The following is an 18,895-nucleotide window of genomic DNA, read 5'->3' as shown; positions in this document are numbered from 1 at the left end:
TTCTATGGACCATATGTTTTACCTAAGCTCAGGTGTTTCTATACTACCTCCATTGTCTCACTCCCTTACAACTAAGCTGTAACTTGATGAGTCAAAAAACAGTCCCTGGATTTGTATAAAGACTCCACTGATACTATCCTGCTAGAATGCCGTTCCCTGCCTTATATCCTCCTGCAGAAAGGTAAGGGAATCTGAAGCCAGGTTATGGATTGGTGGGTGCTCTGTATGTCAATCTGAACTTGAGGCCACCGCTGGTAATTATGTGGAGTGAGCACTGCAGGAGAGAAAAGAGGGATCTGCCATCTACTTAGACCAATGCAGAGTACTATTTCTTTGACTATAAATAGTGTCTGACTAATATCAACAAATTTACTTGGCATTCTCCTACTCTATGTTTCCCATCTCTGACCTCACCATATACCCTTCATTCCTTCTTGCTTTCATTCTTCAAAGCATCTTTGTCTGGGCCAGTGGGGAAGTTTATCTGGACCATAGCTACTACTATAATTGCTGCATTTACCCAGGCTTAGCTTTCTTACTAGGGAGAACAAAAAAGTGTTTCAAGACTTTTAGAAAAACAGAGCAGAATAGTGACCCTGAAAGAGCAGACAGAGTAGCTCAGCCCAGAGAAGCAGAACTGGGATGCCACCAGCAACCTTCTCTCCTAGGTAATGGTACCTGTCATAGCTTCTACTAAGCCCAGATGGGGGAGAAATTAGGTATGTAAATTGGGAAGTTCTTTGGCTTTTTAAAAATCTATCCTATTCATGCTTCAAAAAGAAGGGCATTGGTTATTAAAGTGCCATTTGTCTGGATTGGCAGTACCAGTAAGGAAGGTAATGTCAAAGAAGGCTTAATCATGGGCTCCGTGGAGTCAGGGAAATTAGAGTAAACACCTTGCATTCCGTCACTTCAAGCTATGTGATCCTGGAGAAGTTACTTAATATTTTTAACCTCTCTTTCCTCATCTGTGAAATTATTATTAAAAATATCTGCCTCACAGATTGTTCTGGAGTTGAAATGAGTAATATAACCTAGATGGCTTGGCACAGTACCTGGAATATAATAAGTGCTCTGCAAAGGACAGATGGTGGGGTTAACAACAATGACAATGTACCCTTCTGCAGCATGCAAGTAGTCATCAACATTTTAAAAAAGAAGAAGAAAGCCCTTCACTGTCTTGTTCCCCGTTTGGAAAAGGCTGCTTTATAAAATCAAGATCAGAACTGATGAGAGTACAATAAACAAGAGCAAGATGATGACAGGAATTACAGGATGTGACAGGAAGATGTGGCAAACCTTACATGATGAGACTTTTTTTAAAAAAAATCTATGATCAGAAGAATGCCAACAATATCCTTTCACCACACAAGGTTCTTTTGTCCATACTCTCCTGACTCTGAACAATGAGCGCTACCAAGAAGAAAGAAGTAAAAGTTCATACTTGTTAATGTATCACTCTTCCAATGTTTGATAAAGCATAAAAGCAACCTCACTTTCAAGTGATAATAATAATATATATTTGTGTGCAGGGTTTCTTACTTTCTAGTCACTCTGTGGCCTGGTTGCATTCCTTCTTTCCTACTGCCTGGTAAATGCTAAAAATGACTAAACCTATTTTTTTTTTTGTTGCACTAAAAAAATAATCTTGCAACTTTTTAGTAGCTCTAGTGAAAGGCTTGGCGGAAGCTGCGATAGGAACTATTACATAATGTATGTGCTTCAAAAACAAGTTTTGAAAAGTTTAAAAAGACATGACAAAACATCAAGGCAATTCAAGATGAAGTTTCAGTACTCATTTGTTATGGCATTGGACTCCCTGGAAAATAAACATCATTAACTGCCGGCTGAAAAACACTCATCGTTCTGGCATTTTTAATTTGATAAAAAATGAAAAGTTCCTACACTTGGAAAAACTTAAGGCAATTAAATTCAATTCATGGACTATTAATAACTAAACCATTATGGTGACTATTCAAAGGATTAAAAACTGAGCAATGCTTTGGCAGCTGCTATATGAACTTGGAAAACTAATGAGAAAGGAATGGCTGTGGACATTAGAAGCTCTGTTTAACTCATCTCTAAATTGAAGTCTTGTGAACTACGTGGTTTTTCAATAGACTGAATTTGCTGGGAACTTCACATGCTCAGAGTTTGAAAGCTGTTTGTTTTTAATTTAACAATTTAAATGAAACTCATGGGAATAAATAGCAAATGAAATCTGCAAGATGACAGCATTTAAAACTTTCATCTTTAGACAATCAGCAGCTTTTGACTATTTCTTATTTACTTTTAAGAAATTCCACAGCATAAAATGACAATCATGGGAGAAATTAAAGGTACTTAAAACTTTTATCAAAAGGGAAAATTAAGTATGATTTTTAAAAGTTATCTAAGATGATGAAATATTATACCAAACATAGCTTGTCCTGGTTTTCTGGAGAGGACAGAAAAAGAAAACACGAGCCTTTTAGAATTTCCTATTCTAGATAACAGTTACTAATGTGATAGGATCAACTAATTAAGCATTGAATGAGTACGGCACATCCAACTTCGTATGAAATCTAACCCTAGTTACAGAAATTTTCTCTTCCTTCCATGACTCCAGAAGGTATTGGGTATATACCCTATTTAAAAAATTGTTGGCCAGGCATGGTGGCTCATGCCTGTAATCCCAGCACTTTGGGAGGCTGAGGCAGGTGGATGACTTGAGGCCAAGAGTTTGAGACCAGCCCAGCCAACATGGTGAAACCCTGTCTCTACTAAAAATACAAAAGTTAGCTGGGCATAGTGGCACATGCCTGTAATCCCAGCTACTTGGGAGGCTGAGGCAGGAGTATCACTTGAACCCAGGAGGCAGAGGTTGCAGTGAGCCGAAATCACGCACCTGCACTCCAGCCTGGGTGGCCCAGTAAAACTCTGTCTCAAAAAAAATAAAAAATAAAATAAAAAATTGTCATTGTATAATTATGTAAACTCAGAATTCTTGTCTTTTAAAAACCACTCTTTAAAAATCAGTAAGCTATTCCATGATTACATGAAACCAGCCAAAAGATGAAATGCCATATGGTCTTTGTATAATAATGCAAAAATATTTTAAAAGTTTTAAAAAAGTTATTTGTATCCCCAGAGTAAACCTCAGAAGAAAATACCTATATACAAAGTTCTTACTAATGAAGTCCATCTGTGCAACTGCAGCAACATGAATCTTTACTTCTTTCGTCCCTCCAACTTGGCTTAGGTAATCCACTGTCCATTTGCTTGTACATGGTCCCAAATCAATCCCTTCCAACACAAGAGGTTTTCTCTGCAAGTGGGGAAAGAAATACAACAACGAAATTCATGAAAACTAACGACACATCAAGAGCTGTATTTGGCAACAGGCAGACAAAAAACAAGTAAGATCTGACTGTTGCTCCCAAGATGCTCGACCTCAAAGCTTTTGACAGTTCATGTTGTCACTAAAACAAGAAGAGGGGCCATGTAAAATATCTAGAACAAAACAAGATTAGAAAAACAAAACAAAACTGCAAGACCATCAATATATAATGACTAAAATTTGTACTTTATAGTCAAATATTTTTGTAACTTTTAATTTTGATGTCATTTCAAACTTATAAAAAAGTTTTAAGAACACTACAAAGAATTTCCGTAAACGCTTTACCCCAATTCACCAACTGTTAACATTTTGCACATTTGCTTTATGATTTGTTCTTACTGTCAAGAGAAGGACATATTATCATTAACTGAAATTAAATTAGGCATAATTTAATTTTTCTGGAACCATTTCAAGATTAAATTGCTTACACCATGGTCCTTATCTCTAAAAACTTAAGTATATTTTCTGAGAACAAAGACATTCTCTTATATAACCACAGAATAATTACCAAAATTATATTTAACATTGACGTAGGCTGGGCGCAGTAGCTCACGCCTATAATCCCAACACTTTGGGAGGCCGAGGATGGATCGCTTGAGGTCAGGAGTTTGAGACCAGCCTGGGCAACATGGTGAAATCCCATCTCTACTAAAAATAAAAATTAAAAAAAAAAAAAAATGAAGTGTGGTGCATGTCTGTAATCCCAGCTACTCGGGAGGCTGAGGTGGAAGAATTGCTTGAACCTAGGAGACGGAGGTTGCAGTGAGCTGAGATCGTGCCATTGCACTCCAGCCTGGGCAACAGAGTGAAACTCCGTCACACACAAAAAAACAAAAAGCAAAACACTGACATAATACTATTATCTAATCTACAGTCCATATTCAAATTTTGCTAATTGTCCCAGTGATTTCCTTTAGCGTTTTTTCCTAACCCAGAATTCAATCTGAGATGTCACATTGCATTTAGTTGCTATGTCTCTTAATCTGAAATGTTTAATCGTCAGCCTCTTTATTTTCTATGACCTTGACGTTTTGGAAGAATATAGGCCAGCTATTTTTAGAAAACCCTTCAATTTGGGTTTATCTGAAGTTTCTTCATAATTAGACTCAAGTTACACATTTTGGAAAAGGAATGTGCCACAAAAGGAGTGGTGTAGCCTTCTCAGCATGCCACATCAAGTAGCACACGATGTTTTGCTACAATGAGTACAAAAAACAGTGATTTTTCTAAACTCCATCATTTCTTCTACATTTATTAGTTGGCATCCTAATATCAAAATGAGCTCTAACTTCTCCATTGAATTATTTTATTCACTGGGTAATAATCTAGTGGTATAATTTTGACACCCAAGTTATTCCAGATTTGGCCAGTAAGCCCCTTCAAGATGCTTCTTGTGACTTTTTAACTGGGGCACTTCCTTACATTATGGCAAAACAACACAACCCAACATCTTTTATACTTTCTCTGCCCAGCCTTGTGATCAGTCATTTCTTAAAGTAGCTCTGGTTTCTTCTGAGTGGACAGAGCTAGGATATATGTGAGGGTCTATGTATATCCCACAAATATATATACACGTACACCCCATATATGCATATACCTATTCTGTTCAGCTCTCTCTCCATATATGTCCATATATATATATAATACATGCACACACACATATACCTAACAGGTGTATGTATGAGCCATAAACATTTCAAGGTTCATTATAATCTACTGAATTTGCAACTCCCGTTTTCAGCCGTGGGAAACCTAGTTCCCATTATCCTCAATGTTTAATGACTTGCAAAATCCCAGAATTCACAGAATTTGCTTTTGCCACTGTTAGATCACACCACTGTAAAAAAACATGTCTACAACAGGTCCTCAAATAAAGTTGTAACACAGACGAGGAAAAAAAGAAAATCAATTCCTAGCCAGGGCCACTGTCTGAGTAGAGTTTTTGCGTTGTCCTCACATCTCTGTGGGCCTTCCCTGGGTACTCCAGTTTCCTCCCGCAACCCAAAGATGTGCACATTAGGTTCACTGGCATGTCTAAATAGTCCCAGCATGAATGAGCGCATGTGTGTGTGTGTGTGCACGCGCGCGTGTGTGTATGTGTGCGTGTGCCCTGAGATGAGATGGTATCTTGTCCAGGGTTGGTTCCTACCTGTGCCCTGAGCTGCCAGGATAGACTCTGGCCACCTGTGACCCTGAACTGGAATAAGCAGGTTGGAAAATGAAGGAAGAAGTGAATACAAAGTACGTAAAACAAAAATTTGTAAAGCATATGATAATCATACAAGTGCACAATAAACAAGTCAGTATGAAAGCACTCAGTGAACCTGCCACACTTGTTTTGAACTGTTCAGTGGTAGGAGGTGCTCCTTACAATTTTCCATTTGTAAACATTTATTCCTTGATTTAACCCACCACTACTATGACCACTGTCACGTAACAATTCACCAAAAATTGAGTAATTATTTATTTTTATTAATCCTTCTTAAATGTTCATGTAGCTCACATTTACTTCAATGTTTAAGATTAGAAATGTTTTGGGTCTTTATTTACAAGTTTGGTGATGTTTTTGTGACCAGAAATATGCCACTGGAACTTATATCTTGTTTCTATCAATTAGCCTGTGGTAAAACTGGTTTCATTATAGGTCATTTCCCTTAAAGCTGCAGCTTCCAAGAACCTACTGAGAACGTTAAATGAGGACTTACTGTACTAACTAGAATTCAGTTTGTTTTCAGTTCTTTCTGTCTTAGATTGAGGACATATAATTAAAGTATTGTGTTTAAAAAAAGTGACTTGGGTAACTTCTCCCTCTCCCACTTAAATAGGTTCATGTGTTACTTTTTATATTCTGTATTAGGGTGCTTTAAAAAATAACTTTTCCATCCTTGTTGATTTTATGACTTTAGAATGTAAAACATTAACGTGATTACCCAAATCAAAACTATACAAAAGTCACCCCATCCACATTCTTCCATCTCATACTCACACATCCCCTATGCATAACCGATCTCATTAATTTTTGGCTTATCATTCCTTTATTTCTTTTTTGCAAAGTGATTAAAAACATATATTCCATTATCTCTTCCCTTTTTTACAATAGATAACAACTTACTATATATTCTCCTTTGTTAGGTGCTTTTTAAAAACTTCATAAATATATCCTAGAAATCACCACTATCAGTTCAGATATCGCCTTTATTCTTTTTTACATCTTAGTATCCCTCAGTGTAAATGGGCCATAATTTATTCAGTTATTCTCACCTGCATAGGCATTTAGGTTATTTCCAATAATTTGCAAGTACAGTAACACTATGTAAATATTTACACATTTTTGGAGCTGTATCTCCAGAATAAATTCCTAAATGAGGAATTACTGGGTCATAAAGTAAACATAGTTAGACATGCCAAAAGAGTTGTACTATTTGATATAAAATTTGAGTGTGCCAGTTTCTTCACGGCCTCACCAAGAGTATTACCAGAGCTTTTCAAATTTTTGCCAATATGATACGAGAGAAGTTGTATCTCAGTGTAGCTTTATTTCTCTTAAGAGTAAACTTAAACATCCTAGTTTAAAGGCCGTTTTAATGTTGTTTTTTCCCCCTCTATCATTTGCTCATTTTTCTACCAGATTTTCAGCCTTTTACCCCCTTTTAAAAGTTCTTTCCATACAAGGGCTTTTACTGTCCTTTATATGAGATAAATGTTGCAAATATTTTCTCCCACTTTGTATTTGTCTTTCAAAATTTGCTTATAGTGTTTCTGGCAAACAAATGTTTCATGTAGTCAATTTTAATCTAATATTATACCTGAATTTTGAGTCATAGCTAGAAATGCCTTCCATACACCTAGATTATAGAGGAATTTACCCATATTTTCTTCTAGCACTTGTGTAGCTTCATTTTTTTTTGTATTGCCAAGTGTACTCACAACTTGTGTAGTTTCATTTCTTTACATTTTTCTGATCCACTTGGAGTTTATTCTTGTGTACAGTGTGAGATATAAACTGAATTTTATCATTTTCTAAGTGAAACTCCTCTGTATAACACCATAATGGTGGATTCATTTCATTATAAATTTGCCCAAACCCATAAAATGTACAATATCAATAGTATGCCTTAATATAAACTATGAATTTTGGGTGAAAATGATGTGCCAGGCCGGGTGCGGTGGCTCTTGCCTGTAATCCCAGCACTTTGGGAGGCTGAGATGGGCGGATCACCTGAGGTCAGGAGTTCGAGACCAGCCTGGCCAACATGGCAAAACCCCGTATCTACTAAGAAATACAAAAATTAGCCGGGCGTGGTGGCGGGTGCCTGTAGTCCTGGCTACTCAGGAGGCTGAGGCAGGAGAATCGCTTGAACCCTGAAGGCGGAGGTTACAGTGAGCTGAGATTGTGCCACTGTACTCCAGTCTGGGCAATAAGAGCAAAACTCCATTTCAAAAAAAAAAGAAGGAAAAAAATGATGTGCCAATGTAGCTTTATCAATTGCAACAAATACACCACTCTAATGAGGGGATGTATCATGGAGGAGGCTATCCATGTGTCAGGGCAGGAAGGATATGAGAAATCTCTGTACCTTTGGTCAATTGTGCTGTGAACCTAAAAAGCCTCTAAAAAACAGTCTATTTTTTAAAAAGTCATTTTTTGCCTATTGATTTTTGAAATGTCATGTTTATTATACACTAAATTTCCATAGGAATAGATATTTCTGCACTTTCTATTCTATTCCCTTGGTCTATTCATGCACCTGTACAATGTACAGTGTTAATTATGGAGTTATTAGAAAATGTTTAACAAAAACTCATAGGACTACGCTCCCTCGTACTTTTTAGTGTTTCCAGATAGAAAGGTCTTTTTTTCCAATTTTGTTATGAATTTCTAGTTTTACTGCCCTATGGCCAAAGAAAGTTGTTGGTAATTTTCAACTCTTTAAAATGTAATGATGCTTTGTGATATATGTCGTCTGAAGAGATTAAATTACAAAATACCCTTTACTATGCATCTTACAAAGCACTTCCACATACATTAATCTTCACAACACTGCCCTTAAGGCAACTAATGTCTAGCACATTCTGAGATGGGGGGGTCTAGGGACAGGAAGAGAAAGAACATCCCATCTAGTACAAGTCTCCCAACTAATAAAGGCTTGAATCCCCTCCCGTAGCTTGCTATCAAAAGAAAAACTTCATTCCTCCCGCGTCCCCCAACCCCCGCCTTTTTTTTCTTTTTTCTTTATTTTTTTTTTTTTACTAGGGTCTCACCCTCTTGCCCATGCTGGAGTGCAGTGGCAGGATCATGGATCACTGCAGCCTCGACCTCCTGGGGTCAAGCAGATCCTCCGACCTCAGCCTCCAGAGTAGCTGGGAATACAGGCGTGCGCCACCACGCCCGGCTAATTTTTGTATTTTTTGTACAGACGGGGTTTCACCATATTGGCCAGGCTGGTCTTGAACTCCTGACCTCAAGTGATCCACCGACCTGGGCCTCCCAAAATGTTAGGATTACAGGCATTAGCCACCGTGCCAGGCCCATCCCTGACTTTTGTAACACTCAGAACTGTAGCGTTTATTTTTTTTGAGACAGAGTTTCGCTCTTGCTGCCCAGGCTGAAATGCAGTGGCGCGATCTCGGCTCACTGCAACCTCCGCTTCCCGGGTTCAAGGGATGCTCCTGCCTCAGCCTCCTGAGTAGCTGGGATTACAGGTATGTGCCACCACCATGCCCGGCTAATTCTGTATTTTTAGTAGACACGGGATTTCTACTGGCTGGGCTCTAACTCTTGACCTCAGGTGATCCGCCCGCCTTGGCCTCCCAAAGCGCTGGGATTACAGGCGTGAGCCACCGCGCCCGGCCCCAGAACCGTAGTTCTATGTCCACCCTTATGAGTGTAAATATCAGGTAAGAAAATTGCTGAGTATTTTTCCTACCATAAACTGACTGTAATCCTGTAGATTTTTTCCTTTTAATACCTTCCGTTTTTCTTAGGTCTGGACTCCCTTGTAAAGCACTGCAAGTAAAAGCACTTTTCGTTCCCCTAATATTTCTCTGAGTTTTCTTTTAAAGACCTAAGGTTCTAACTACAGGTATAAAAGACTCCCACGTCGGAACTAGAACCTAAGTAAGTTAGAATTCAAGACAAGTAGGAGTTTCCCGGCGGAATCCCATTGCTTTCCTTCCTGGCTCAATGGAGTGAAAAGTTGTGCCTTCAAACCCATTCATTCGGAATAGACTGACAGATGTGGAGTAAAGAGTTTAGGCAAAATATCTCTCGCACTCAGCTCTCCGCCATCATCTTGCTCCCCAGAAACATGGGGCTTTCTCCGGAAATTTCAATAGAGGAGCCAGTAGGCGTCCCACGTGCACCTTTCCCTTGGCCTAAGGGCCAACCAGTCATCTGCTGCCGTACTGCGCCTCTTTCCCACACCCTGGGTCTCTAAAAACCCGTTCCCCGTCGTCCAAATGGTAAAGACGCGTCTCCCGCTGGTTTCCCGGGGTTCTGCCCCGCGCAAGAGACTCACCTGTGGGTAGAGGTGCTGCATGAACTGCTCCCGAGAAACGCCCTCCAGCCGGGTTACCGGGAAGTGCTGCCCGGCCATGGTTGCTCACGCCTGCCCTCTTCCAGGTCCTCGCAAGTTTGGCTCTAAAGCGTTCCTCAGCGCCATCCGCCCGGAAACACGAGCGACAGAGAAAAGGTCCGCGAGGCCGGCGGACTCCAGAGAGGCTGGGTCCGAGCGCGGGGCGGGTTGCCGAAGGGCCTTGGCCTGGGCTGCAAGCTGGAGAGCGGGGACGGGGCCGACTCACCAGAGGCTGCAGCAGCAAGTCCACTTTGCTCTCCAGTCTCTTTCTCCGACACCGCTGAGATGGTTTCCCACCGACTTCCTTTCCATACAGCACCAGCAGGCACCGGGGTGAAGGGTCATATAAAAATGGCGCTGGCCGCTCGTCTGTTACCCCAGTTGTGGCACTCTCGGTCGCTGCCCTGCGGGGCCGTCCGACTCCGGACTCCCGCAGCGGCCGAGATGAGGCTGCCGTCGGCCAGACTTTGCTACCTCTGCCGCTGTCGCCTCGGCTCGGGAGCGGCGTCATTTCCCCGAAGCGCTTGGGCCTTGGCGGCCTCGGCGCTACCTGCCCGGGGCTCCCGGCGGCCAATGCTCAGCAGCCCGGGACTCCCCACAGCCTTCGCTTCTTTCCCTGCCTGCCCTCAGCGCAGCTACAGCACGGAGGAGAAGCCCCAGCAGCACCAGAAAACCAAGATGATCGTCCTGGGATTCTCCAACCCTATCAACTGGGTTAGGACTCGAATTAAGGCCTTCCTTATCTGGGCCTATTTCGACAAAGAGTTCAGCATCGCAGAGTTCTCTGAGGGAGCGAAGCAGGTTTGTTTAATTTCCTGGTTGACTTGTCTGCCTCTAATGAGTTCAACTATTACTCGCAGAAGTGCTTAGTTTCTTCACTGGGATACAAGTGATCCAAAGTGATTAGTGGCCCAGACATAGAGCCTTCCAGCCATTGCTTGACTTAAAGTAAGCTTCTGGCCAGGCATGGGGGGTACACGCCTGTAGTCTCAGCTACTTAGGAGGCTGAAGGGGAGGATCGCTTGAACCCAGGAGTTGGACGTAGTGAGCTGTGATGGTGCCATTGCACTCCAGCCTGGGAGACAGAGCCAAGCCCTGTCTCAAAAAATAGAAAGAAAAAGCTATATGGTCTCATATTGTCTGAACATAGTTTTCAAATCTACAAAGTGGGCAAGACAATCCCTGGCACATGGTAGGCCCTCCATGAATGTTTGTTGAATACATTAATAAATGGGTAAGTTTGAAGAATAAACGAGATAACATTTCCAAAGTGCTGTAATGTCACCTTGGGTAGAAGAGCAGAACTTTCTGCCATTTATTTGACAGAGTCCACCAACACACCACCCCATACTCCTTAAAGATTAAACTGGAGATGAGCAGTTTTACCCTTTTAAAGGGTTTGCTGAGACTGCCTGGTGGCTAAGTGCGCAGCACCCTACACACAGAAAATATTTAGCCTTTAGAGATTCTTATCCCTGACTTTTTTAGTTACGTACCTGTTTCTGAATGGCTGATTATACCTTGCCTTACCCTTATGACAGTGGTCACTTGGGCCCTGAGATTATTTGTAGAGTTTGTGGGTACATGCTTTTTTTCTAGGATTAAGGGCCATGTATACCTTTTTTTTTTTTTTGACTCCTTTACAGATTGTATCATTCCCAAACATTGCAAAACTATTGATAACAATAGAAGTCGGCCAGGCTCCGTGGCTCACGCCTGTAATCCCAGCACTTTGGGAGGCTGAGGCAGGTGGATCACAAGGTCAGGAGTTTGAGACCAGCCTGGCCAATATGGTGAAACCCCATCTCTTCTAAAAATACAAAAATTAGCCGTGGCGCACCCCTGTAGTCCCAGCTACTCTGGAGGCTGAGGCAGGAGAATCGCATGAACCTGGGAGGTGGAGGTTGCAGTGAGCTGAGATCGCACCACTGCACTCCAGCCTGGGTGACAGCAAGACTCTGTCTCAAAAAACAAAAACAAAAACCACAATAGAATTCATAAAGTTTATTTCCTGCTTCATACCTCCATATGCCTTAAAACCGTACCATTGGTGTAATCATTTTACAATATTGGTTGTATACTGGTATTGACATTTTACTCCAAGTTTATTTCAGATTCTTTCCATAATCATGGCCATTTGTATTTATGAGACCTATCAGTTGTAAATCAAATGTTTTCAACTTTATGTAGTAAGTGTCAGTATTAACTCCTGCTGCCTGCTTCTCTGAGTCAACTCTTGACTACTATATATGTTTACATAAAAAAAGTTAAAGAACAAGCTTGATTAAGATGCTTAACTCAGCATCATAATTAAGGGATAAACCTCTGCTCTTGTCAGTTCTTAAAATCTTTTGTCCATGCAGTGGTAAGTTGTATTGATCCTCCTGTTCTTTACAATGCCCACCGATGATATATGAGCTTGTCCACCTCATAACACATATGATGGTACCAGTTCATTTATGTTTCAGTAAGGATTGGAAATCATCTCCCCATCATTGGCAGGAATCAGGCCTCAGTACTTGTTTCCTCTGAACACATAGAGGAGCCTGCAGCATTTTTGGAGTCACTCCAGTCCTAGTGGTTCTCCAGCTGTTAGCTATTTTCACCTCCTTCCTTGCTATTAAGTAGTTTTTCCACCCCATTCATCAGCCAGTCTGTATGCAGTGTTGCTTATATAAAGCAAACAACCAAAATTTCAGTATCAAGATGTCGGAGGGGTTTTCTCCTGAGGCCTCTCTCAGCTTACCGATGGCCGTCTTCCTGCTGTGTCCTTGCATGGTCCTCCCTGTGCATGTGTGCTCCTGGTGGTTCTTACCCCACATTTGCTCCTCTTCTAAGGATGCCAGTCAGATTAGATTTTGGCCCACCCTGATGGTCTCATTTAACTTAATCATCTCTTTAAGGCCTTATCTCCAAATATATTCACATTCCAAGGTTCTGGGGGTTAGAGCTTCAACATAAAGTTTGGGGGAAGGAGAGCACAATTCATCCTATAACAGGTAGTATTTTCTGATATGCCATATCTGACATGTCTGTGCATCCTCTGGCAGCCTAGATTTCAGCTTATTTCAGATATCAGCTTAGATGTTTCTTCCCTTAGGAAGCCCCCTCTGATCTCCCAGATTGGGTTAGAAGGCTCTTCTGTATGCTCCCAAGTCATCCTGTTCTTATCCCTGTCAAAATTTCTAAACTTGTCAGTTTACTTGTCTTTTTCCCAGGTGGACTGGGAGTTCCCTGAAGACAGGTAGGATGTTAATTCACAGTTTGATTTCTTTTTTTTTTTTTGAGACGGAGCCTCGCTCTGTCGCCCAGGCTGGAGTGCAGTGGCCAGATCTCAGCTCACTGCAAGCTCCGCCTCCCGGGTTTACGCCATTCTCCTGCCTCAGCCTCCGGAGTAGCTGGGACTACAGGCGCCCGCCGCCTCGCCCAGCTAGTTTTTTGTATTTTTTTAGTAGAAACGGGGTTTCACCGTGTTAGCCAGGATAGTCTCGATCTCCTGACCTCGTGATCCGCCCGTCTCGGCCCCCCAAAGTGCTGGGATTACAGGCTTGAGCCACCGCGCCCCGCCCACAGTTTGATTTCTCATTACTAGCAATGATAATTGCAGTTGGGATTTTCCCTCCTTGAAAATGGAATTTCACACTTCAAAGCTAGGATCTACTGTTTTAGACCATATAAACTAATGACCTTTTCTCCCACTTTCTCAAACCTACATTATCTTCCATACTGAGATTCAGACTTCAGCCCAGATTTCCAGACTCCCAGTGCAGTCTAGACTGTTCTCCTTTCCAACTGCTATCTATGCATGATTAAGAGGTAGCTCATATAGCTGTTAAATGATTGTTTACTTCATCGTTTTAAAAAGAAATATAAAGGAGGATTTTTATTGAGACATCTAGATTGTACACAACACGCTGTCATTTCCTGGGTCCTGAAAGTGGATCCAGAATTAAAGGTCAAGTCACTTACTGCTATATATGTGGCAAGGCCATATACAAAAAGTCAACCAACCTTGAAGGAGTCATGCCTTGATAAATTAATATTTGATGTTGTTTATCACCATTACCATAAAATAGTCTTTATTACACTTAGCCATTTAAATATGAGCATGGTATGGTATTTTGAAATAATAATCCCCACACTTCCCTTAATATTTTTTTCAAGGCTTTTGCTCATGTATCCAAGTTGCTGTCACAGTGTAAATTTGATCTGTTGGAAGAACTTGTGGCCAAAGAGGTAAAGTATATTTTACATTTTGCTTTAAAAATAAATGCTATTCTCCTGCAATAGAATGATGCACATTTTCCTTATTTATGCTTAAAAATAGCATGTGTGCCAGCATCCAAAGTAGAGTCTGTGTATCTGTTCTTATGGGTACTTTGGGTCATATAAAAGCATGGAATAACTCCTGCTACTTAAGGCATAAGTAAGTAATCATGATGTCTTTCAATTGCTCTTATATAGAATGTTCTGTTAGGAATTACCTAGTTGAATAATGAGATACATTTCAGCCTTGCTTTTGAGGATGAGTAAATACGGTAGTAAATTTAAAAATAGGTTTGGAAAAATGTATTCCATGATAAAGATCACTTTTTGAAAGGTTTCAAAAATGGTATTGGTGAACTAATGGCTTGCTTTTTTCAAACTTAGGTGCTACATGTATTGAAAGAAAAGGTTACTTCACTACCTGACAACCATAAAAATGCCCTTGCTGCTAACATAGATGAAATTGTATTTACATCAACAGGAGACATCTCCATTTACTATGATGAGAAAGGTAATGCCAGAGCATAGTCAACTTGAAATGATCCATAATCGTCCAGATAAGCTAAAGTAGTGGATAATCACAAAATAGTAGAGTTTGTCAGGACAAGTAGATATTTATAGAACTTCAAAGAAAATGTTATATCCATTCTTTAAAGACCTACTTCTGAAAGAGTTGAGACATGGTCATCGTTTCTTAAGCCTTTCTATCTAGAACTTTTTTCTGCTACTATTTATTTATTTTATTTTTATTCAATAAAATAGTAACTTGAAGGAAACAATTGAGTATTTTAAAGCTGCACCTTATACGGAAGGAATGAGGGGTAAAAGAAAATCAAATGAGATATTGTCAACTAAAGATGATTTGAAAAGATTAACTGCAGAACTCCCAAATTGGATCTAGTTGAGAATAATGAAAAAAGTTGGGAGGAAGTTTAGTGGTTATCTGGTTCTTCTTGTCTGAGGCATACCTTTTCCCTGTAGCATTCCTGATAATTCACTGTTTATTCCTGATACATACAAAGTTGGCCCTTTGTATCTGGGGGTTTCACATCCATAGATTTAACTAATCTCGGATAAAAAAATATTTAAAAAAAAATAGTTGCATCTATACTTGAACATGTACAGTTTTTTTCTTATTATTCTCTCAATAATATAGTATAACAACTATTTACATTAGCATTTACATTGTGTTAGGTATTATAAATAATCTAGGGATGATTTAAAGTATACTGGAGGATGTGTGTTACGCAAATACTACACCATTTTATATAAAGGACTTGAGCATCTGTGGATTTTGGTATCCACAGGAGGGTCCTAGAACTAATCCTCCATGGATTTCGAGGGATGACCCTATTTGCATATGTATTGTGTGCCAGCCACACAGGAAATGTAGACTCTGCTTAAACACTTCCCAAGGTAGAAGAAAGAGACTCTTAATGATGATAAAATTTTTCATGCACACATTCTTTTGAAACATTTGTAAAGATATTTTTAGGGATAAATATTTTCTTCTTCCCTAATATTTCAAATTGCATCTCAGCACCATGGTCACTAACTAACTTTTGCATCAGGAGGTTGTCGGAATCACCAGGCACAGCAAGGTGAATTAGGGTAGAAGAGGAAGCCTTTACTCTTCCTGGCAGTTGAAGTGAAGATAGTTACTGAGCAGCAAAAAATATTTTTTTCCTCCTTATTTTTGGTTTGACAACACATGTCTGTCATGAGATTATTATAATCTTAGAAAATGCCTGGCCAGATGCAGTGGCTCACACTTGTAATCCCAGCACTTTGGGAGGCTGAGGCAGGCAGATCACTTGAGCTCAAAAGTTCAAGACCAGCCTGGGCAACATGGCAAGACCCAGGCTCTGCTGAGAATATGAAAAAATAGCCGGGAGTGGTGGTGCGTGCCTAGGGTCACAGCTACTCAGGAGCCTGAGGTGGGAGGATTGCTTAAGCTTGGGAAGCGAAGGTTGCAGTGAGCTGATACTGTGCCACTGCACCCCAGCCCTGGTGACAGAGTGAGACGCTGTGTCAAAAAAAGAGAAAGAAAAAGAAAATGCCACTAATTGAAAATAATCCATGTAGTGTACTTAGTAAAGTATGTGCTCAGTTAAGTAGTAGCTTTTTACTGAGATACAGAGAAGAGAGCAAGTATGCCATAAACCCTAAGACAATTTTCTAAAAATAAAACAGTATCAATACAAGTATTTTCAGTCACATCAGAATAAGCACAGAATTTGACCTGTAACAACTATGACTACTGCCAATTTCTGATTTCATTTTGTATATATGGATGATAGATTATTTTGATCTGTATTTGTATGTGTGTGTATGTGTTTTTTCTCTAAGGAAGGAAGTTTGTTAACATCCTGATGTGCTTTTGGTATCTAACCAGTGCCAACATCCCCAGTGAAACTTTAAGAGGAGCCAGTATATTCCAGGTTAAGTTGGGGAATCAGAATGTGGAAACTAAACAACTTCTTAGTGCAAGCTATGAGTAAGTTTAATCAGATTTCATTGTTTCCTTTCTCCAGAAAATGGAAGGTAGTTTGAAGGTATGAAAATTAAGAGATCTTTAGGAAGAAAAGAACTGAAATTTGACAAGTTATTTATGAAGAGAAAAGGTCAGAAAGACACACTGGATATGCAACAGGAGAGTTAAGAAATTAGAAAGAGGTAATGTTGCTAAATTTAATTAAATGATGTTTTAACTATCTATTGCTGCTTAACAAACTACTCCCAAATTCATTGGCTTCAAACAGCCATTGATTTTGCCTGCTATTTCACGCTCAGAAATTTTGGATAGGCTCAGTTAGGGGGTTTTCTCTGCTTCACCTGGCATCAACACGGTGGCAGGAGCTGGAGGATTCATTTCCACAGTGACTTCTTAACTCACATGTGTGGCACCTTGGTACTCCTTGGCTTCTCCATGACTCTGCATTCTCCAGGCCCTCTCTTTGTGGCTTGGACTTGTGGTAGTTTCAAACTAGTCATATCTTTCACAGAGTGATTGAATTCCGGGAGGCAGAAAATGGAAGCTGCTAAACCAGTAAAGGTCTGTGCCCAGAATTAGAACATCAGTTCTGCCATAGTCTACTTGTCAAAGCAGTCAAAGGATCTGTATAGTTTAAAGGGTAGAAAGACTCCCCCACTTTTTGGGGCAAAAAACAGCAAGGCCACATAGCAGAAGAGCACATAGGAGGGGAGATATGGTTGTGGCCATTTTTGGAAAATAAAATCTGCCATAATTGGTACATGAACGATTTATTCACTAGACATCTGTTGATCATCTGTGTGCCCACATGCTCTGGTAGAGGTTCAGATACAAAGTTGAAGGGATACTGCCCTTAAGGACATACTGTATAGTAGGAAGTTAGCAGGTTATGTAAAAGAGACATTATATTGTATTTTTATGTGAATAAAGTCTACAACAGTAAACTGCTGGAGCATGTCAGTGAAGATATAATTTGACATTTATTTTTTAAAAAATGATTATGTTGCCAGAGTTACACAAATCTGCTTTAAAATAACAAACCCCCAAAATGACCTAAGAAATAAAATGTATTCTGTTTTACTAATGTAAAAGAGAATCATATCCTCTTTTTTTTTTTTTCTTGCTTTTCTTGGAAGAAATGTGTTTTTTTAATTTAGCTTTATTTGTAATTACCCAAAATATTCTATATATTTAAATACTTAATTTAAATCTACTGAATTGGCTGTTAAGAAATCATTTTTAAAGAGCACTGTCATCAATACTAAACTTTATCTTTTCTGATGTTTCTTACTAAGACTGTGGGTACCTCATAAACATTGTTATTTTCAAGATTGATTTAATGTATGTAAACTAAATTCCACTATTTATTCCTAAATTGGTAACAGTGCTATTTGAAAAACAGCTTTTTTCCTGTATCCTAGGTTATGTATTTAAAGTGCTGTTTGCATCACCAGAGTCTAGTTTATTTCTCCTCATATTAGGCATGTGTTATAGCTAGTATTTAAACAGAATAATATCCAAGTTTCTCTTAGGGGCTTTGTTGATGTTGAATATAGATTAGTCCCTTAAAAGTAGTCACGCTACTTGAGAATGTACTTCAATTTTGTGGGTATATTTATTGTGATTGAATGGGTAGGTTAAACTTTTTATTTGTTTTGATTTTGATTTAATATTAACCATTAGCTTGTTGCCAAAAATTCTTCTAAATATATACTTGCAAATTACATAGTTATCTAAGACATACTTGGACTGATGTAAGATTTACATTATTTGCAATATCTTTCCTAGGTTTCAGAGGGAGTTCACACAAGGAGTAAAGCCTGACTGGACCATTGCACGGATTGAACACTCGAAATTATTAGAATAATTTTCCTGGAAAAATCAGCTTTTGGACTTTAGCAGTTGCTGTGAAAAACTAAGGAAGAAAAATTTTTGGATCATTTGATCTTCATTTAATCTAAGTCTGTGAATTACTTTTATATTATTTTGAAATACTCCTTGCAGTATATTGGCATGATACAGTAAAAGCATTTTCCACAGATTGTTATCACCTTCTTTAAAAGAAGTCAAAATTTAAAAAAATACAATAGCACGTCATTGGTGTCATATTCAATAAATATTTCCAGTGCTCCATATAATTTTATAGACATAATAAAGAAGGTATTGAAAAAACGACTTACA

General features: G+C 39.5%; 2 protein-coding genes across 2 annotated transcripts in view; one reads left to right on the top strand and one right to left on the bottom strand.

The window, feature by feature from the left end:
* TYW5 (tRNA-yW synthesizing protein 5) overlaps nucleotides 1-10,007 on the bottom strand; it is a 23,750-nt gene extending 13,743 nt beyond the window's left edge. The window contains exons 1-2 of the mRNA XM_011949963.1: nucleotides 9,898-10,007; nucleotides 3,153-3,307 (exon numbers count right to left, since the gene is read on the bottom strand). Of these exons, the coding sequence (XP_011805353.1) occupies nucleotides 3,153-3,307; nucleotides 9,898-9,975 (233 nt within the window). The 5' untranslated portion in view covers nucleotides 9,976-10,007. The remainder of the gene's footprint in view (nucleotides 1-3,152; nucleotides 3,308-9,897) is intronic.
* Nucleotides 9,620-18,895, top strand: LOC105517428 (chromosome unknown open reading frame, human C2orf47). The gene is made up of 5 exons (XM_011949964.1): nucleotides 9,620-10,755; nucleotides 14,119-14,190; nucleotides 14,605-14,731; nucleotides 16,570-16,717; nucleotides 18,503-18,895. The coding sequence occupies exons 1-5, from the start codon at nucleotides 10,240-10,242 to the stop codon at nucleotides 18,579-18,581; spliced, it is 942 nt and encodes a 313-aa protein (XP_011805354.1). The 5' UTR covers nucleotides 9,620-10,239; the 3' UTR covers nucleotides 18,582-18,895.

The sequence above is a fragment of the Colobus angolensis genome, unplaced genomic scaffold (genome assembly GCF_000951035.1).
Source record: "Colobus angolensis palliatus isolate OR3802 unplaced genomic scaffold, Cang.pa_1.0 Scaffold30, whole genome shotgun sequence".
Lineage (NCBI taxonomy): Eukaryota > Metazoa > Chordata > Mammalia > Primates > Cercopithecidae > Colobus > Colobus angolensis.
The sequence above is the reverse complement of the archived record's forward strand: the minus strand, read 5'-3'. Positions and strand labels throughout refer to the sequence as shown.

What these genes read in the sequence shown, in the direction of transcription:
- LOC105517428 (XM_011949964.1), top strand. Translation starts at nt 10,240, where the DNA reads ATGGTTTCCCACCGACTTCCTTTCCATACAGCACCAGCAGGCACCGGG. An exon ending in TCTCTGAGGGAGCGAAGCAG is followed by an intron (nt 10,756 to 14,118) that starts GTTTGTTTAATT and finishes ATTTTTTTCAAG; the next exon opens with GCTTTTGCTCATGTATCCAA. An exon ending in AAGAACTTGTGGCCAAAGAG is followed by an intron (nt 14,191 to 14,604) that starts GTAAAGTATATT and finishes TTTCAAACTTAG; the next exon opens with GTGCTACATGTATTGAAAGA.